This window comes from Petaurus breviceps, unplaced genomic scaffold (genome assembly GCF_028583685.1).
Source record: "Petaurus breviceps papuanus isolate PSGF00001 unplaced genomic scaffold, PetGlider_PUasm1.0 91133, whole genome shotgun sequence".
NCBI classification, from domain to species: Eukaryota; Metazoa; Chordata; class Mammalia; order Diprotodontia; family Petauridae; genus Petaurus; species Petaurus breviceps.
The window spans coordinates 97,104,561-97,126,558 of record NW_027187419.1 but is presented as its reverse complement, the minus strand read 5'-3'; the positions used below and the strand labels follow the sequence as shown (position 1 = coordinate 97,126,558).

Sequence of the window (21,998 nt, the reverse complement as noted above, 5' to 3'; positions counted from 1 at the left end):
ATCTAAATTGTATACAGCACTGTTACTTAGAAAGCACACTTGTTTTTGGAGATAATGAATTTATAATATCTGCTATCGTGTTTCTTTCCCTTTCTTGTCACATCCATAAAGATAGTTGTATTGACCATCCATGACTAGCAGATTAAAAAGGTTTTCTTCCAGAATAGGAACTAGGCTTTTATCTAAATGGGGATAATCTATTAATAAGTAGGTATAAAATAATGTAATCTGTTATATGAGATATTTTTTCTTTTTTAAGCATCCATTTTATTTAAAGATAAGTTTATTTTTATTTTATTTAAGAATCTCTAAGTTCTTTAAGCCTTCTCCTAATGAGAGAAGTTAGTAATTAATAATACACAGTCAGATGTATACATTTGTGATATGCCACACTGAGAGCCAACATATTGCAAGACAATTCTGAATGTTCTCAGTGTCTGGCACAAAAATAGGTTTCATATAAATGTTAGCTATTATTATGTTTGGCGTGTGAGTGCTTGTTCAAATATATATTCACTAGTGAGTCAGGGATCAAATCGGTTTGTAAAGTATTTCCTTCTTCAAGTTTTGAACTGCAAAATACCTTGGAGGGGAAAAAAATTGTCTGACTGCATGTGTCTGTGGGTGGGGAAGTAAAGGCAGGGATAAAGGAGACAGAAAGTTGACTACCTGAGAAAGAAAAACTTTAATGAAGGAAACGTTCCATATCATGGAATTGACAGAGGTTCTTTGAAGCTGATCCTTCACAGCCAGTGAAATATAGTCCTGAAGGCTATACAACTTTCTATTATAAAGTTTTAATTGGTTTGTCTTGTTATGGCTGGTCAACTTAAATTGTATTGACAGTGAAGGGTTATACAAATTTCGTAAATCTCAGCATCATTACTTTTGTTTGGAGAATTTTTGTCCAGAAAGGCAAGCAAGAGATCTGAATTCTGCTTTTAAGGTGAACAGATAGCTTAGCAAAAGTCATTACTATCACAAAATTAATAACTGTGGATTTGATGCAAATTGCAAGGTGAAAATAGGGTTTTAATATTACTAATTTGAGCTGTTTCATCATTTAGAATTGAAATTATTTCATCGTCCTAGTGTAGAAACTTTCTTTGAGGGAGAAAGAGATCTACTTATACAATGGTCATATGTGTATTTAATTTGATCTTATTCTCTGATGGGTATCAGTATCAGTACCCAATATGGATGAGTAAATTCTGGAGTACTACCAATGAGCTTCACATGAAAAGTATCTTTGAGATTTGTTATCCACAATGCAGTGGGGTTTATTGAGGGAATAAATTGAACATTCCTGAGCTATACTATATGTACCATATACCATCCTTTCATCCTTGGAATTAAGGACAACAGTCTTCAAGTCAAGCCAGCATCTTCTAGTCAAGTCAACAAGCGTTTAATTACCTGCTGTGTCCTGGGCATTATGCTGACATCTGGGGATGGAAAGAAGGGCAAAAACAGCGCCTGCCTCCAAGGATCTTGCAGTCTAACGGGAGAAGACACATTCAAACAGCTACATATAAATTCTATTTACAGAATGAATTGGAGATAATCACAGAGGAAGGCCCTAACGTTAAAGGCAACCAGGAAATGTTTCTTGAAGATGTAATTTTAGTGGAGACCCAAAGGAAACCAGGAGGTGAAGGGGAGGAAGGAGGGAATTCCAAGCATGGAAGACAGCCAGTGAAATTACCTGGAGTTGGGAGATGGAGTGTCTTGTGTGAGGAACACCAAGTTGGGCAGATTATTTTGGTTGTAGAATATGTGGTAAGGAGTAAGAAGACTGGTAAGGGATGAAAGGACCAGGTTTTCTCTCTCCTTGGTTTTTTTTTTTTTCCAGTTTAGAGCAATGATTCCTTCTTTTCTCTCTCTTGCTAACAGAAGGTTTTATCAGGCATATTTTTGACTGCACCACTTTTTCTGAGAAGTTCAGGGACTCTCATGCTTTTTTCAGCGACAGTCCAACAAGATTATGGGAAAGATATCTTTGCTGCTCTGTCCTATTTTTCCAGAGTCCTCATTATTCTCTGTGTGTGTTGCATATTTGTATTGGAATTAAAATTTCTCCATTGTAATCGATGTGTATTTTGATTCTGTATGCTTATTAAATTTACACACCTGTTTTTAAAAGCCCGTGAGAGTGAGTTGTCAGCTACCATCTGCCAAAACACATTATTACTAAAGTTAACAGATCCCAAGTTTACTGTACTTTTGGAATGTGTAGAAGAAACTCATGTTCATGAAAGGAGACTGTAACAGTTTTGATCGAGAATAAGAGTAGGTAACTCAGTGAAACTATGAGCTATGTTGTGCAAGGTTACCCAAGATGGAAAGTCATAGTGCAGAGTTTTGACAAAAGGTGATCTATTGGAGAAGGAAATGGCAAACCTCTCCAGTATCTTTGCCAGAAAACCCCACAGATAGTATTTGAAGCTTTGGGAGACAGTGGAGGATAAAAGGGCCTGGGGAGCTGTGGCTCCTGGGGTCATGAAAAGTCAGACACAACAGAACAACTACAACAAAGGGTAGGCACTTATCTGCATTTATGTGGGCAAAAGAATGAGAATAAAACAATACAAATAAAAATGTTAGGCATATGCATGTTTTTGAGTTTTTATGACATGGTTGGAGAGTGTGTGTGTTTGTGTTCAGAAAGAATTTTGAATGATGCAATTGAAAGGTTTCATGAAAAATGATGCCAGAATTAAGGAAGCAGTTAAAATTGATTTGTAGCTTTAGTTTTGGAACGCGCTGTATAAACAGGCAGTTTTGAAAGCATTAGCACTATTCCCTGTAATGAGTAGACTAGAAGAATTCAGAATTTTGGCTCTGTAATATCCTATAAGAAACAACCCCACAGAATTGTGCCTACTCTCCCTCTTTGCTAAGTTTCGTTCTAAACACGCTGAATAGTTATAACCATAACAATGAGAAACCAATATGGGATGGCCGCGGGTTTTGTAATTCCTAGTCTTGATTCTTGACCCAAAGTCGTGTTTAGAGGACCTTTCTGGCTCAGATTAGTCTTTGTAGTGTATTTCCCTATTTTGACATTCAGATATCCCCCAAAGACATGAGACTTCTTGACATAATGCCCCCCTTTCCCGTCTTATGTAATGGGGTCATGATCCCAGTTGACTTGAATTGCTGGGGTTTTTTTTTTTGTTTGTTTTTTTAGGGTAGGGAAAGATTTTCTAAATAGTAGATCCAAAAAGTTGCAGAGATTCTAGTTAAGATAGCAATTTCAAGCCTGAGAAATACAGTTGGAAGTTGGGGAAGAAGGAAGGAAGGAAATAAGTTTTAGCACCTACTATATTCCCGGTACCTCATTTGATCCTCACAACAACCAAACCAGCCAAGCAGACCTATTTATTGTTCCCTGAGTTCAGCATCCCATCATCTCCAGCCTCCATACCTGTGACTTCCCTTCTCACCTTTGCCTTTTAGAATTACTGGTATCATAGATTTGAAACCAGAAGACACCGCATTTAACAGATGAAGAAGTTGAGACCCAGGGAGATTTAAGTGATTTGTCCAAGTGACAGTTCAGAGGTGGGATTTGAACCCATAACCTCTGATTCTACAGTCAGCACTCTGCACTGCTGCATCATGCTACCTTCTAAATTGCTTCAAGGCTCAGATCAAAACCTGACAGAACATATTTTTGTCAACTAAAGTGCTAACCCTTAGGTATCCTAAAAGAAACCTTTTCTGATTATTAGTCCTTCCTCCTCCTCAAATTATCTTGTATATATTTATCTGTTTTTAGATCGTATCCTTCCAGGAAGATTTAATCTCCCTTGAAGTCCTGGACTATTTTTAAACTTTGTCTTTATATGCCTCTCTTCACCTTCTTCCTCCTTCCCTTTTAGAATAGGATATTACACATAATAGGTACTGAATAAGGGATTGTTGGATTGGATTGGATGGAACAACCAACTCCAATGCCTACTTTCTAACCTTTATGAAGCCTTCCTGAGAATAATCTATGTATGTATCAAGTGTGTCTGAGATGAAAATAATAAGAATGGAATAGAGTCAGGGTTTTTCAAATGATATTCTACAGAAGACCATAATCATTCAATTGTCTAAAAAGTGCAGAGAAGACAAGATCCCACCATGTTTATTGTTTGTTGACTATAAAAAGCATTTGATGTTTTTAGAGCAAGATGTTGCCTTCAAGGCTGTCTCTTAGTATGGATTTTTTTATACATATGTCAAGATTATGCAGATTTCCAATGGGTACACTGCTCTCCATGCAGGGTGAAGGAGGCTCACCAAAATACCAGGGATTTTTCCCCCTTAGTGTGGCCACCGTCATCTTTATGCCTTGTCTCTTGGCACATCAGCCCTATCAGCGAGTTAAATTTGAGAAGATGGTGGAATGTCATAGATGATACTCATAGAATTGTAGAATTAGTAAGGGTTTTAAAGATCATCCTCCAATCCAGCCACTTCATTTTACAGATGAGGAAACTGAGACCCAGAGAGAACAATTTGCCCAATAGCTATTTAGAAGCAGAGCTGGCATTGCAATGTTTTACTACAAGATGTGTTCTTTCACTATTAATTGAAATGTTTCTTGTTGGAAATTAGGAATTAGGATTTTACTCATGATACTTGAATTTTTTTTAAAATATCACAAATTGCAAAGTATAAATATTTTACAGAATTTTAAAGAGTGAGATTATTATTTAGAGTATTTTTAAAATGCCATTTTAAAACATTATTTTAAAATTCATTCATTTATACCTTGGATCAAATTGCTTCTCACAAACATAACTAAATCACTAAAAGACTGAATAACAAAGTTAGCCTGTAATGTGGCTTTTAGTTCTGACAAAGGACAGTAGCACTTTAAAATTATCCTTACTATTATTTATAAATCCCCTGTTTCAGAAAACTTAAATTCTTTTCAATGTATTAAATGAGGATTTTTTAGTGCCCTGCTGTGTTGCAAGATACTGTGCAAGGTACTAGGGATAAAAAGACAAATAAACAGTTCTTGCATTTTCCTGGTGGTTACAAACCCATAAACTGATGATACGCAGATAAAACGTATATTTAAGAAAAGGAAGAACAGTAGTTAAGGAGACCAAGAAAGGATTCTGTTAAGAGGTGGTGCATGAGCTGAGTCCTGAAGGAAGAGAGGGATTTTAAAAGAGGAAAGGAGAGAGTAAATTTCACAATCAAGGGATAGCCTCCCAGGGGTGGGGAACATGTGGCCTCAAGTCCATAATGTAGCCCTCTAGGTCCTCAAGTACAGCCCTTTGACTGAATCCAAACTTCACAGAATAAATCCCCTTAATAAAAGGATTTGTTCTGTAAAACTTGGACTCAGTCAAAAGGCTGTACCCAAGGACCTAGAAGGTCACCCATGGCCACGAGGCTGCACATCCCCTTCCCCTACCTAGGCAATTCATGGAGGTGGAAGATGGGATACCAAGTTATAGGAGCAGGACATAGGCCAGTTTGGCTGGAATGTCTAGGGCCAGAAGGGGAGTGATGTGAAATAATTCTGAAAAGGTATACTGAAGCCAAACTGGGAAAGGCTTTAAATGCTAAATGGAAGTTCTATTTTATTCTAGAGGAGAGCTTCAGTAGCTATAAGGAGCTACTAAAAATTTGGAGGAAGTAAATAGTGATCAAACCTTTGTTTTAGGATGATTATTTTGGCAGTTAGGTGGAGAATGGTTTGAAGATGGGAGAGACTAGAAGCAGGGATACCAACTGGGATGTCATTGCAATGGTCCAACTAAAAAGTGATGAGAGCCTGATCTAGGCTGGTAGCCATGCATAAGATGTGGTGGTAAGATCATTGACAAATTTGGTAACTACTGGACACAGGAGGCATGAGGGAGAAGAAAGAATGGAGGATGATTGTGACCTCCAGATGGTGCCCTCTGCCACCTAAATATGAAAGTTTGAAGGAAGAGTGGGTTTAGGAGGAAATTTAATTCCATTTTGGGCATGGTGACTTTAAAATGTCTATCGGACATCCAAATGGAGATGTTCACCAGGCCACTGGCGATTCAGAACTGGAGTTTAAGAGAGGGATTGGATCTGGATATATCCCAATGATAATTGAATCTTTGGGAGCTGATGAGATCACCAACGTTGCTGTTGTTGAGTTCTTTCAGTCATGTCCAGCTCTTTGTGACCCCCTTTGGAGTTTTCTTGGCATAGACACTAGAGTGTTTGCCATTTCCTTCTCCAGCTCATTTTATAGATGAAGCCAACAGGGTCAAGTGACTTACCCGGGGTCACACAGCTAGTAAGTGTCTGAAACTGATTTGAACTCAGGAAGATGAGGCCCAGCACTCTATCCACTGTACCACCTAGCTGCCCTAAAAACATCTCAATGACAATTGAACCCATGGGAACTGATGAGATCTAGTGTTATGCTTTCAGGATCATTATCATCATGAACTTGTGTAGCTAGCAAAGGAATTTTCTTTGTTTTCTCCCCCAGATCTTATTAGGAAAAATATTGTTATCTTTGATGGCATATATATCTTGAGAACTGTTAAAAACCTAAAGTAAGTTGCAGCAGTTGTGGACAGATTCAGATAATTTGAATAAATCTCTCACAGGGTGCAAGAGAGATAATACAAAACAGTGATGGACTTCATCAACTTTCAGGACAAGTGGATAGTTTTTGGATCAAGAACACTTTGACCTTGTACAAAAGGATATCTTGCCTGGGGCTAATCAGGAAGAATTGTCACTTCTACTAGACAGGAACTTTTTTTTTTCCTTTTGGTTGCAAAGACTTAAGCCCATACAAGAGAGATAGTGGAGGCAATTTTGTCTTACTTCCCTCAAAATCCAGCCTGGTGCTCAGCATATAGAAGGGAGTTAATGCTTGATGAAATCAATGAATGGATAGTCGTGCTCTGGACCAAAAAAAAGGAAAAATCGAGAAAGTTTCTGGGTGCAATTATGAACTTGAAAGAGGGACAATCCAGGGGACAGTGCAGTGGTGGTTGGTGATGACTATTGTCCTTTTTCTTGAAGAGGACCAAAATGACATCACTATGCTAGAGTAAAGTTTCCATGTTTCTGATTGTGGCTGATCAGACCAATAAGAGCTCGGAATGCTCTACCACAGGTTGGTCACAAACAGCCCATGTGAACATTTGGGGTGGATTCTCTAAATAGACAAAGTGCTAGATAGGGAATAAGAAAGGCCTGGGTACAAATCCTACCACTGACTCTTGGTGGTTTTGTGACTTTGGGAAGTTCACTTACTCTCTATCAGACTCAGATAGAATGAATGGGTAGTACTAGATAGCTTTTGTATATTTTTCTAGCTTTAGATCTGTGATCTTATGAATTAGGACAATGGAGAGCCCAAAGAACCATCCAGAAGCCACCTCCAGGAAGCAATGGGAAATAGCAGGGGAATAGAGCAGCAGAGAGCATTAGAAAATAATACGTGAGGCTTCCTGGAGGAGGTAGTTAGAATAGAGAATCAACATGTGGACTTATGAGTGACTAGAGAACTTAGCAATGTACAATATTTTGAAAACAATGACTCATTTGGAGGTGTAAGGCTTTTTTGCTTTCCTTTCTTCCTTTCAATAGAACTTCAGTCTGTGATATTGTGAACCTTTATCATATTTTCTGAGGCAGCTAGGTAGCCCTGTGGATAGAGTTCTGGGTCTGGAGTCTGGAAGATGTGAGTTCAAATCTGGCCTCAGACCCTGGGCAAGTCATTTAACCTCTGTTTTCTCAGGTTCCTTATCTGTAAAATGGGGCTAACCATAGCACCTACCTCCCAGAGATGTTATGAATATCAAATGAGATAATAATTGTAAAGTGCTTAGCACAGTAAGCACTTATATAAATGTTAGTTATTGTTGTTGTTGATATAGTCTTTCAAATGGCATGTGGTCTGAGTGTACTAGTTGGGTACCATTGAAGAGTTCACTAAACTACCATGGGGATGGGAGTGGGAAGACGAGCAAAGAGAAGTAGAAAAAAGAATTTCCTTAAGTGCACCTAGATCCCTTGTACCATGAAAGTTTCTGATATTTCATTTGAAATTCGTCCACATAGAAGTGGTCATTGAAACTATGAGAGGGTAAAACGGATAGAAGAGAGTCTAAGACAAGCTTAGACAGAGAAAGATCTAGGTCAGGACCTTAGACAGTTCTCACATTTTGGGTGTGAGAAGAGGAAGCAGAACCAAGGAAGGGTGCAAAGAGAGCCATAAGAGAAGGAAAAAGAAACATCACAGAAAGCCAAGGAGAGAATCACAAAGGAGGAGTGGCCCCCATGACAAAATTGCCGAGGAAAGGTCAAAGATGATGACTTGGAAAAGTCATTGAGTTTGACAATTAGAAGGTATGTGGGGACGGATGAAAGTCGGCAGCTTTCAGTGGAGTTGTGGAAATGGGGGCCAGGTTATAAGGTGTGGTAGGAAGACTACCTGTTTTATGTAGGCTGGGTTGCTTTCCACTTTAAGGTAGGGGTACCATTGTAGGAAGCATCACTGATCGGTGTTGTTTTTTTTTTTGTTTTTGTTTAGTGGGGAGAAGAGATAGAGAGTAGCATTTATGTAGTGCCTATGTGCCAAGCACTGTGCCACCCACTTTACAAATGATTATCTCAGGCTTCCTCTCTGCCTGAAGCATAAAAGGTCAGCTCTGCAGGGAGTATCCCTTGTCCTGTGAGGCAATGGTTTTCTGACGGAGTCTTGTTAATTACCATAATAAAAGTGGAGGGAGAAGGGATTTGTTGACTGAGTAACCTTTTTAACTTTAGGAATTGTGTTAATCATTTTGAGCAAAATTGTTTTTTATTGCATTTTATGGTCTACAACTGCTTCATTGCATTCTAATCCTGAGCCTGAGTCACTGGATTGGCCCAGAATATAACATCCAAGAAGTGGGTGGTAAGGAATTTAAGACAAGGATGGAGAGTGTAGACTTTTTAGAAATGTAGCCATGAAGGGGAGAAGTATAAAACAGTTCAAGGAAGGGTTTACAACAGGTGAGGATTGTTTTGTTTTGGGTGTAGTTGACATGAATTTGTAGACAGTAGAGAAAGAGTCTTTAGAGAGGAAGATTAAGGTATAAACATTAAGGAGTAAACAAGAGTAGATGAGGTAAAGGGGAAAAGTCACTGTGGCAGAGAGTAAGGAGCGATGTCCTTAGAGTCAGGATCAGTTCTGACATGTACCACCTGTCTGGGACACTGGGCTAGGCTCTGAGTCTTACTTTCCCTCATCTATAAAATGGGCACAGTACTTATACTGACCTCCTACAATCAAAGTCATTTTATTGTGAGAAAAGTGTGTTGTAAAACTTAAAACATACAACATTTACCCTGATTGCCTCCAAAAAAATAATAAAATTGATATCCCCATTATAATCTCAGAAAGAAAATATAAGAATGGAAAGCATAATGCTGTTACAGAGACTTAAATTCAAATTTGACACAATCTACTCCATCATCATCATAATAGTAATAGCTAACATTTAAGGTTTGCAAAGCACTTTCCATATGCCAACTCATTTATTCCTCATGATAACCTTGTGAGGTTCGTACTGTTATCATCTCTATTTTAGCAATTAGGAAACTGAGACACAGTTAGGTTAAGCAACTTGCCCAGAGTCACCCCGCTAAGGTAGAATTCAAATTTGGGTCCTAAGATCTATGCTTTATTCACTGTACCACCTAGCTGTCCTATTACGCCACATGGTTAAGGGGTGATGGGCAGGATGGTATTCTGATTAATCAAATATTCTAATAAATACTGATCACACATCGGAGTAACAAACACATAAGTGTTAGAGAAATATTAGGCTTTGGATCCCACAGGTGAGTTGGCGTCATCAGTTGCCTTGGGTAATTTGCAAGTGGCACTTACTGCCCTTGGATCAGAACAGAAGATTGCCCCCATCAGGACCAATTTCCCTTTGCTAGTACTATGAGCCCACCTTGGTTCTAATAGTTCTCTTTCCTATGTTCTTGATACCTTTGAAGTAGGTTGATTGTTGTAGCCCATACATTTTTGATCAATATATCTTGGGTTTTCTTCAGTTCCACCCAGCCCAGTACATCTACAAAAAGTACTCAATTCTTCACAAATCCTGCTTTGTTACCACCCCATCAGGAATGATCACATTCCCAAAACGTGATCTCCAGGATACACTCAGAGGACCATGGTTACATAGGACAATAACTTATTTGAATTTTAAGGACAGTTGACACTTCTTTGTCTCCCTACCTTTAAAACCACCATGAATTTTGAGAGAAGAGGATTTTTTCCACAATGAGCCTATATCCCTATTTCAGAGAATTATGAGGCAATAAAATACACACAACACTAAAACTATCCAGAACATATTTTAATCTTTGATGATGCAGAAGGCACTTTAGTGGTTTTTTGAAGGTTGTTTTACACCATATTTATGTTAATGTGTTGTTGTGGGTGTAGGGAATTGCCAGATTTCTGGTTGATAAAGTGAGGGCTGAAATGACTTGGACTGTAGGAGGTCAGAGACAATGTGGACAATGGAATCCTGGCTCTGTTCTATAGTGTTCGTATTTCAGGCTGTTAATGAGCTGAAAAATTCATGGCTTGATGAACAGCTTAATGGAACACATTATGAAAACTCAATTAATAGTTTAAACCATTAATATTTTTAAAAATCATTTTATTCTATATAGAAGCACAGAGTATGTGTTAATTCTTCATCATCCTTGCTTATTAGTATTTTACCAAATGGATAGTTCTGTCTTCACTACAATCTTTAGTCATGGATACCACCTGACCATCCTCTCAGGAACCATTCTGACTGGACAGATAATAAACAGTTCTTTATTGCTGACCAGATGTGTCTTTTCTTTGGCTTAAAGGGCACTTTTGCTTGGAAATATTTTTCATAATAAATCATAGATGCACAAAGGATTGCCAAAAAAAAAGTTCCAAAATACAAAAGTCAGCAACATTTTCACAAAGGAAAATAGGTTTGCCAATGAAAACGGTCTTTTTTTTTTTTTTTTGCAGATTATCTCCAAAGATAGTCTCAGGGTCCAAACAGCCTAATCACTTTCTACTTTATGAAATGGTTCATTTGTAGGCTACATTCAATTGTTACAGTCCCTTTCACATATCATGTCTTGATGGAAAGCAATAAGATAAAAAAGAAATATGGATTCAAAATTTCTTGTCCCATATGGCCTAATGGCCTATTACTTAGATAATATTCCAAATGCAAAAGGCTTCCCTGCTTCATTGTCAAGGTTGGAAATTAGACTTTCCGCTCTTTTCTTTTAAGTTATAAGTTATATCTCACCTAGCAAATGTGGACTGGGCCTCTTCGGTTTTCATATCTGTAGCATTGTGCTATTTATATCCCACTGTATGAGTAGACTACCATAGAGTACAGTTAATGTGTGAGCCTTACCTTAAAATTTTCTCCTCATAAGTTTAGAAGGATAAGAGAATAAAAAAAGTAATCAAAAGGGGGGATAGTATAGGGTTGAGTGGGGAGTGATATGGGTTCTTTATCACTTAATTCACTCCAAAGGAGCATCTGAAGCGTTCTCAGAGGAAGGCCTCCCTCTATGATAGCAGTGCAGAAGTACTCACACCTTCACGTCTGCACAGTGGGCCTTCAGTTTGTGGTGTGTGGAATCTTTAGCCTTAGGCCTCTTTCTAAGGTGTCCAGACCAATTATCACCATTCAACCTGTAGGCTTCCGGAGCCGGTGGGACCTACCATCTTGTCTCTTCCTAGTGCCCCAGCTGTCTCTCTAAGGAGATGCCTGAAGAATCTATCTTTATTTCCTTCATTACACAATCCCTATGGTCAGAGATCTTGGGTTGCTAGCACTTTCCACACAATGAAAAGTTTGTTGTTGTTTAATCATTTTTCATTTGTGCCTGACTCTTCATGACCCCATTTGGGGTTTTCTTGGCAAAGATACTAGAGTATTCTACCATTTCCTTCTCTGGCTCATTTTACAGATGAGAAACTGAAGCCAGTAGAGTTAAGTGACTTGCCCAGGGTCACACAGCTGGTAAGTGTCTGAGGCAGGATTTGAACTTCAGAAAGTGAGTCTTCCTGACTCCAGGTCTGATAAAAGTCAGCAGCATTTTCACAAAGGAAAATAGGTTTGCCACCTAGCTGCCTTAGAAAATACAACTGTCAGGAGTAGGCCCTTAATAAATGTTTGTTGAATTGGAGTAAAAGCTTGCCAGAGGTATAGGACTGGGTTTTTAAACCCAGCTGTTTCTTAACTATCCTTGTGACCTTGGAGCTAAGTGAAAATGACTGGGCCTGAGGTCAGGAAGATCTGAGTTCAAATCCAGTCTTTGACACTTAGTAGCAGTGTGACCTTGGACAAGTCACTTAGCCTCTTTTTGCCTCAGTTTCCTCAATTGTAAAATGTGAATAGTTTAGTAATAATAGTAATAGCATCTATCTTCTAGGGGTATTGTAAGGTGTTATAAGGAAATATATGTAAAGCACTTAGTATAGTATCTGATGCATAGTAGATACTTAGTAAATGCTTCCTTTCTTCATCAAGTCACTTAATCTCTCTGGCCCTTAGTTTCCTCATTAGCAAAATGAGTGGGTTTTGTCCTAATGTCCCGCCCAGCTCTAACTCTGATCCTATTCCTATACTAGCTTCTCATTCTTTGTCTTTCTTTGTCCTGATGCCTGAGGCCAAGGACCACAAGTCCTGCCTCTGATGCTAGAACAGCTCTGAAATCACAGGCAAGTTGCTTAACTTTTTGCAAAAGGAGGAGTTTGATGTCCAAGCCAGAACTCTGACATTCTATGATTCCCACTGTCCATTCTTACATTGTGATTATTACATGTTTCAACAAAAATCATCAAAACTTCAAAGCATTGTGAAAACCTGAAAAGAGATGTCCATTTTCCAAAGATAACTACCTCTGTCAGTTAAATGTATGGAGGGCCACAGTCAAATTCTGATCCTAAGCCTTTGAAGCCTTTGCATTGTTTGAAGGTAATTCTTCCACATATGCAGAAGGAAAATGACCCCTTTTTCCTTTCAAGGATCCAAACCACCAGCCTTCATTTTGCTTTTCATATATAGTCACGATGTCTCCTGTTGAGAAAATGCATGAAATTAGACAATAAGCGTGTCACGGCTATTTGGAAGTTTAGAAGACTATGTCTGCTTACTTAAACTTTTTAAAGAGGGTAGTGATGTGATGGAGCAAGGCAATAACTGAACTGAAGCTTTTTCTGTATCCTTAAATATATCAGAATAGTTTGTTTTGAAAACCAGAATACCCCATTCTGTTACACGGTAGTTTACATCATATTTATTAATATTAATAATGACTGTCTAGATAGCTTTATATAGTTTGCCAATTTCTTTTACAACAGCCCTGGGAGGTGGATACTATAATTATCCATATATTATAGTGTTTTTTTTTTTTTAAAGAGAGAAAAGAAAAACCTGAAAATAAGAGACATTAACTGACATTTCCAGGGTCAAAAACTTCTAAGTATCTAAGGCAAGATTTGAATTCAAGTCACACCGACTCTGACTTGTAGTACTTTTTCATGTAAGAAGGGCCTGAGCATTGCTACAGGGATGCAAGGCGAAGGATGCTAACTCCACTCCATCCCTCTATTATTGCTAAATGAAAATTTAGGGGGGTGGAGCTAAGATGGTGGATTAAAAGCAGGAGCTTGCTTGAGCTCCAACTCCATCCACCTCCAATACCTGTAAAATATGACTCTAAACAAATTTTAGAGCTACAGAACCCCCAAGGTAACAGATAGAAACAAATCTCCCACTGAAGGTAGCCTGGCAGGCAGACAGAAAGGGTCTATCGTGAAGGGCTGGGAGCTGAGTGCAGGCCTGCATGAGTCACACCGACCTAGACTTGTGCCTCAGACTGGCCAGAGCAGACTTCAGGAGAGTAAATCACTGGCAGCTGTGGCAGTCTTCAGACTTCTCAACCCATAAACAACAGAGAGAAAGTAAAAGGTCAGTAGGGAACTCTTTTGGACCTGGGTCAGAGAAGAGCAGAAGGTCCAGCCCCTGCCCCTGGGGTGGCAGAGGTGTGGCTGCCTCCAGGGCTCCTGGCTTACAGATCGTAGGGGGACCAAACGACCATTCAGAAGGTAATTGCTCTTGCTTTGACCTGCTTGGATCTGGGTCACAGTCTTGGGTGGTGGTTCTGGGGAGAGGAGCACTAGTGTGCCAGAGCTCATGGCATCTTTAGAGAGGGCACCCTCCTCATAGCTCTGACAACAGCTGTGCAAAACCCCAGAAATTTGGGACACAGCTCTCTCCACTCTGGAAGCAGAGTTCTACCATGGCAAAGAGCTCAAATGTCAAGTAATTGACTGGCAAGATGAGCTAGCAGAGGAAGCTTTTTTTGAGGACAAAGAGGATCAAAACAAGAACCAGAAGAAGACAACAAAGTCAAAACTCCTGCATCAAAAGCCCCCAAGAAAAACACAAACTGGTCGCAGATCATGGAGGAGCTCAAGAAGGATTTTGAAAATCAGGTAAGAGAAGTAGAGGAAAAATTGGGAAGAGAAATAAAAACGATATAAGAAAATCATGAAAAATGAGTCAAAAACCTGCTAAAGGAGACCCAAAAAAATACTGAAGAAAATAACACCTTAAAAAATAGACTAACTCAAATGGCAAAGAGGCCCAAAAAGTAAATGAGGAAAAGAATGCCTTAAAAAGCCTAATTACCCAGATGGAAAGGGAATTTCAAAAACTCACTAAACAGAATAATTCCTTCAAAATTAGATTGGAGCAAATGGAAGCTAATGACTTTATGAGAAGTCAAGATACTATAAAACAGGCCCAAATGAATGAAAAAATAGAAGGCAATGTGAAATGTCTCATTGGAAAAACCATGGACCTGAAAAATAAATCCAAAAGAGATAATTTTAAAAATCGTTGGACTACCTGAAAGCCATGATCAAAAAAAGGGCCTAGAAATCATCTCTCAAGAAATTCTCAAGGGAAATTTCCCTCATATTCTAGAACTAGAGGGCAAAACAGCAATTGAAAGAATTCTAAGATCACCTCTTGAAAAAAATCATAATAAGAAAACTCCTAGGAATATTATAGTGAAATTCCAAAGTTCCCAGGCCAAGGAGAAAATATTACAAGCAGTCAAGAAGAAACAATTTGAGTATTGTGGAAACACAATTAGGATAACACAAAATCTAGCAGCTTTTACATTAATGGATCGAAGGGCTTAGAATATGATATTCCAGAGGTCAAAGGAGCTAGGATTAAAACCAAGAATCACCTATCCAGCAAAACTGAGTATAATACTTCAGGGGAAAATATGGTCATTCAATGAAATAGAAGACTTTTCAAGCTTTCTTGATGAAAAAACCAGAGCTGAACAGATAATTTGACTTTCAAATACAAGATGCAAGAGAAGCATGAGAAGGTAAACAGGAAAAAGAAATCATAAGGAAATTATTAAAGTTTAACCATTCCTACATGGAAAAATGATAATTGTAACTCATGAGATTTTTCTCAGTATGAGGGTGTATGTGTGTATATGTGTGCGTATGTGTGTACATGTATACATAGATAGAGGGCAAAGGATGAGTTGAATATGAAGGGATGATATTTAAAAAATAAAATTAAGAGGTGAGAGAGGAATTTATTGGGAGGAGAAAGGGAGAGATAGAATAGGGTAAATTATCTCACATAAAAGAAGCAAGAGAAAATGGTTACAATGGGGGGAAGAGCAGGAAGGTAAAGGGAATGAGCCAACCTTACTCTCATTGAATTTGGCTTAAGGAGGGAATAACATACACATTCAATTGGGTATCTTACTCCACAAGAATAACACACTCAATTGGGTATCTTGCTCTACAAGAAAGTAGGGGGAAGGAGATAAGAGGGGGGAATGATAGAAGGGAGGGAAGATTGGGAGAGAGGGTAGTTAGAAGCACACACTTTTTAAAAGGGAGAGGGTCAAAGGAGAAAATAGAATAAATGGGGCAGCGGGATAGGATGGAGGGAAATATAGTTAGTCTTTCACAATAAAACTACTATGGAAATGTTTTGCATAACTACACATTTACCACCTATATTGAATTGCTTGTCTTCCCAGTGAGGAGGGAAGAAGGGAAATAATCTTGAACTCAAAGTTTTAAAAACAAATGTTAAAGAATTGTTTTTTTACATGCAACCAGGAAATAAGATATACAGGCCATGGGGTATAGAAATCCATCTTGCCCTACAAGAAAGTTATTGGGGAGGATATAAGAGAGAACAGATTGGGGGAAGGGGTATTCAGTAGGATTGCTATCTTGGGGTGGGGAGAAGGGGAGAGATGGAAAATTTGTAACTCAAAATCTTGTGGAAATGAATGTTGAAAACTAAAATAAGTGAATAAATTTAAAAAAAGAAAAGAAAAGAAAATCTAGGGTAATTATTATGGTCCTGGTGGTAGCTACTAGAGGACATAATAGGAATTGCAAAGAATTTACTAATTCCCAAACCCAAATACTAAGCATCCCTGTAAATGCTCCATCTGAGGAGGAATAAGATTGTCAAAGGGGCAGCTAGGTAGCACCATACAGAGTGCTGGGCCTGGAGTCACGAAGACTCATCTTCCTGAGTTAAATTTGGCCTCAGAAACTTACTAGCTGTGTGACCCTGGGCAAGTCACTCTTTGCCTCAGTTTCCTCATCTGTACAATGAGCAAAGAAGTATCTTTGCCAAGAAAATCCCAAATGGCATCATGAAGAGTCAGACACCATTGAACAAGATTGTCAAAAAATAGATGACCTCAGAGACTATCTGTTATGCTGGATGAGTATAGCTGTGGACCTGACTCATAAAAAAGCTAAACTTGTTAGAGACATAGACCGGCTCCCTAAAGAGGTATAAATATTCCCTGTAGGGAAGAAGCAGCCTAGTAATGGCAGAGATGCAACAGATGGCCCCAAATGAATTGAACAGTTGGCAATTCTACCACCTTTGGTGAGCACCTTTGGGTAAGCAGCATGGAAAAGCATCTTTACATCTACTTTTTAATGAAGAGAAGACCTCAGGGAAAGACCTTGGACTTCAGGATACAAGATCCTGATGGGGCAAGAAACCCTCATAAACTCTCTTGTGAGGGGAGATCCTAGGACAACAAGTCACTGTTATGAAACCCTTGCTGAGAGAGGAAGTGGTAGGGCAGCGCTCACCTGAGATGTGGCCACTGGGAAGAGGGAGTGCTTTTAGTTTTCTCTTTTAATTAATAATTCTTGTTAATTAGGAGCTACGTACTTTCTTCCTGCTGGGGTACTAGTCCTATCTGTACTCTATTTTGGTGCCCTAAGGAAGTTCTCTGATTGCCTCATCCTAGATATAGTTCTGCTCAGCAGACAAGTAATCTATCAGCTCACCTGAGAAACCTCAGATGGCAGCAGGTCAGTAGAGAAGTAGCCTAGCACCAGCTTCAGAGGCAGAGATAGTCATGCGAGTTCAGAGGTTCCCAAACTCATGTGACCTGCTGCCCCCTTTTCAAAATAAAAATTTACTCAGTGCCCCCCTAGAAATATACTTTCTTTAACCCTTTAGAGTTTTTTAAAATTTGCATTTCAAAAATTATAAAATTTTTTTAAAATGACTCATCTTAAATTTATTGTAAATTTGTGTGGTTTTTCTTACATTGATATTTTGATGACACAATATTGTGTCATGTAACTGTATAGTATCATATTGTAAACAAGTCATTGTTCCTGCTGATGCATGCTGAACTTCCTGACAATGTGCAACAGGCCTGCCTGCCAACACTTGCTTGCTAAGACCTGTCAGCAGACTTGACAATTGATCAGATATAACTTGCATTTTGGGTGTTTATTTGGAGAATAATGTAATCACTATGACTTTAACTCTGTTACACAACAGATGAAACACATATGAATGGTTCTGCAAAATTTTCTTCTCTCCTTATGCTTCCACCGCTCCTTTATTTTTATTCAACGCTCCCCCAATTGCACCCAAAGCTACTACTGCACCCCCCATCATTCTGGTGCCCCCCAAGGGGTGGTATCTCCCACTTTGGGAACTTATGTATCTAGCTGGAACACAATCTAGGAGTGTGAGTTGTATGGGAAGGAGTTTTCCTTTTCCCAACAATGGCATGGCATGGCATGGCATGGCATGGCATGAGAAGATAGTAAAGAAGCAAGAAGTCTAGCCAAACTTTACTTCACAGCTCCTCCACACAGATATAGAAAGTACACCATATGAAGTCTTGGTCAGGAAATCCAGGAAAAAAAATCAAAATGAGTCATTTTCCCAGCCCAGATGAGGATAGAGAGTCTTTTGACACTAGAGAGTAGGTCTAGCCAGAAATGATTGTATGGAACATTCCAGAGCAGGAGAGGATGTTACACCAGTGCAAGTGGAAGGATTATTTCTTTTTGGTTTTGTATGGCCAGCACCTACTATAGAACCTTGTATATAATAGGTGCTTAATAAGTGCTTTATATTGATTACTGTTCTGTTTAACTGCCTATTGCTTTGAATTAATGTGTGATTTATTTTGGTCTGGAAAAGGGGAACATTGGATGGGAGTTCACGAATTATTGCTTAGAAGAAATGCTGATATAAAGAATACTTTGAACTAGGGTAAAGCTTTGGGGGGGATGTTATGGGTTACATACAAAAGTATAACTATTAAACAACTAAAAAGTAGCTTTCAATTAAACACAAAATTAAAATGACTTCTTTAGAGCAACTAGTTAAAGCAAACAGAATTGATAAGACACCTCATTAATTTTTAATTATTCCATAGTAGTAGAACATAGACAAATATTGGAGGGAAAACATGGACACAAATACACTATTGATGAAACTAGAAAGAGGTCCAGCCATTCTGGGAATCAATTTGTTTTAGTTTTTCAAAATTTGTTATTTATTTTTAACATTAAAAATTTTTTCGAGCTCCAAATTTGCTCCCTCACTCCCCTTCTTCCCCCACCCATTGAAAAGGCAATTAATTATACACGTGAAATCACATAAAACACATTTATATATTAGCTATATTTGCAGGGGCAGGGAGAAGATAAGAAAAAATTTAAAAAATCTTTCTCAATTTGCACTTAGAATTCATTGGTTCTCTCCCTGGAGGTAGATAGCATTTTTCATAATGGGTCCTTTAGAATTGTCTTTGATCATTGTATTGATCAGAGTACTATTTCACAATTGATCATCATTACAATATCACTGTTACTGTGTACAATGATCTCCTAGTTCTGTCTGAAAAACAGTTTTGAATGATGCCAAGAACATGACCAAACTACACATACCCTTTGGCCCAGTCATATCTAATTTGGCCAATACCCCAGAGAAATCAAAGAAGGAGGAAAAAGATCTTTAGGTACAAATACATTTACAGTAACTCTTTTCCTGGTGCCCAACTACTGGCAACTAAAAAGGTCTCTTTCTATTGGGGAATGGCTAAGCAAAGTGTGGTTATATGAATGTAATGAAATATTGTTCCACAAGAAATCATAGGGCTTCTAGTTGGCAAAATGGATAGTTCTGGTCCTGAAGTGAAGACTCATCTTCCTGAGTTCAAATCTGGCTTCAGATACTTACTAGCTGTGTGACCCTGGGCAAGTCATTTAACCCTGTCTGCCTCAGTTTCCTCTTCGGTAAAATGATCTGGAGAAGGAAATGGCACATCACTCTAATATCTTTGCCAAAAAAAAACCCAAATGGGATCGAGAAGAGTCTGACACAACTGAAATGACCAAAAAAAAAGAAATGATAAAATGGACAATTTTGGAGGAAACTCCATGGGAAGACCTTTATCAATTGATACAGAGCAAGGTGGGCAGAACTAGGAGAACATGTATACAGTGATAACATTATGGAAAAATAAACTTGGAAACTCTTTAGAACTTTGTTCAAAGCAATAACAAGTAATAAATCATGAGTCCAAATCTGCCACTCACCTCCAGACAGAAAAGTTATGAATTTAAAATGAAGAAACTAATTTTTAGGTATGACAAATGTGTTTTATGCAAATAGGAAGGGTGGGAGGGGGAGAAGAGGTAGTCAGAGGAGTGAACAAGCATCTATAAAATGGAGGGGTATTCCCATTTTACAGCTAAGGGAACTGAGTTATACAGATGTTAAATGGCTTGCCCAAGGTCACAGAGTTGGTAAGTGTCTGAGATCACACTTGAACTCAGGTCTTCCTGATTCCAGGCCCGGCACTCTATCCACTAGCTATCTGAGAGATAGACTAATTTTTTAAGTCCTTGTTAAAAAATACATATATTTATAAATATATTTTAATATTAAATCTAATAAATTTCATTAATTATTAAATGTATTTATATAATTTTTTAAAAATTATATAAATATATTTAATCTAAACTCTAATTCAGAATAACTTAACATAAAATTAATTTTATATCATTATATATTCTAGATATTATGTATAATCATGCCATACATAAACATGTGTACATTTGCATATATTCTATTGTGTGCATGCATGTACATGTATGCATACATACAAGTTCCTCAGGGGCCCAGATAATTTTATTTTTCTCTTTGCATTCCTACCCCTTCACATAGTATCTGGCACATCATGGAGGCTTAATAAATGTTTGTTGAGTTAAATTAATAGACTTTTTAGGCTACTCATTCTTTAGCTTCTGCATTTTTAAATTTTTTTTACTTTTTGGAGGGGAAGACAGGGCAATCGGGGTTAAGTGACTTGCCCAAGGTCACATGGCTAGTGTTAAGTGTCTGAGGTTGGATTTGAACTCGGGTCCTCCTGATTCCAGGGCCGTGTTCTAGTCACTGCACCACCTAGCCACCCCTAGCTTCTGCATTTTACTATCTCTTCTGGTAAGAAAAAGGCCTTTTAACAATGAGATCTCACATTTATATAGCACTTTATGTCTTACAGAACAGTTTCCTCACAGCACCTTCTTGAGATAGGTAGTAAAAGTCTTGTCATCTCCATTTTACACATGAGGAAACTGAGGCTCCAGGAGGTTAATTCTTGCCCGAAGTCACAATCCTGTCAAGTGTCAAAACTAGGACTCAAGCCAAGTTTTCTCACTCCAAGCTTGGTCATCATTTTTTTGTGACTGCTCCTTGCTAGTCAACAATCAGTCAGTCTCCAGGGGTGGATTATTTATTTTTTCCTGTCCACAGTGATAGGTGTGTATTTATTAGTCATGCTGCCACTCCTGCCTGACAGATTTTCTGCTGCTTTTCTGATTTCTTGATAAGGTGATTCCCAGCCTTTCTTCCCCTCAGCTCCCCAGAAGTCTTTCTTCCTCAAATATCTGGGATGGGAGGAGTAACCAGGCCTTGCCACAGGGGGTGGGGGTGGGGGGCAGTGGAGGGCTGTAAAAACCTTGTTGCAACCTTCACTGTTCAGAGGAACTTTTCCCCCATTAGGAGAACTTATTTGAATTTTTGCTCTTAGGCATGGACAGATAGGATTATATAATCTACAAAATCGACATGTTTGGTTTACAATGAGGAAAAAAAACAAACAAACCACCAAGCAAAACAAAAATTAATGGTGAAATAGCTGCTGTGGACTGTTTCCTTTAGCCAGCCCCCAGCAAATGAATCTGGTCTTCGTTTTTTACAAAGTGTTGTGAACCAAGTTGAAAGTGACAGGACATTTGCAAAAAAACAAGAAATCAACAGGTAAACAGCATTATCAGGAAATCTCATAGCACAGGCTGGGAGACAAGAGACCCTGATTCAGCTCAAACAAGGACAAATGTGGTTTGGGAAAAGTCTCTAATCCTTTGTGCTCCTGCGTCCTCACATAGAGAACCAGGCTCCTAGGACTAATTCTGATTCCAGAGAACTCATAATGAAGAAAGCTACCCACCTCATCACGGAGGTGATGGACAGATAGGCAGAATGAGACGCACATTCGGGGACATGGCCAATAAGGGAATCTGGTTTGCTTTACTATGCGTGTTTGTTACAAGGTGTTTATTTTTCTTC

At 38.5% G+C, this 21,998-nt stretch overlaps 1 protein-coding gene across 3 annotated transcripts in view; it reads right to left on the bottom strand.

Annotated features, from left to right (window-relative positions):
* Positions 1-10,355: 10,355 nt before the first annotated feature.
* NOSTRIN (nitric oxide synthase trafficking) overlaps positions 10,356-21,998 on the bottom strand; it is an 85,769-nt gene continuing 74,126 nt past the window's right edge. For all 3 annotated transcript variants that reach the window (XM_069080819.1, XM_069080817.1, XM_069080818.1), the window contains one exon: positions 10,356-13,106. In XM_069080819.1, the coding sequence (XP_068936920.1) occupies positions 12,973-13,106 (134 nt within the window). In that variant the 3' untranslated portion in view covers positions 10,356-12,972. The remainder of the gene's footprint in view (positions 13,107-21,998) is intronic.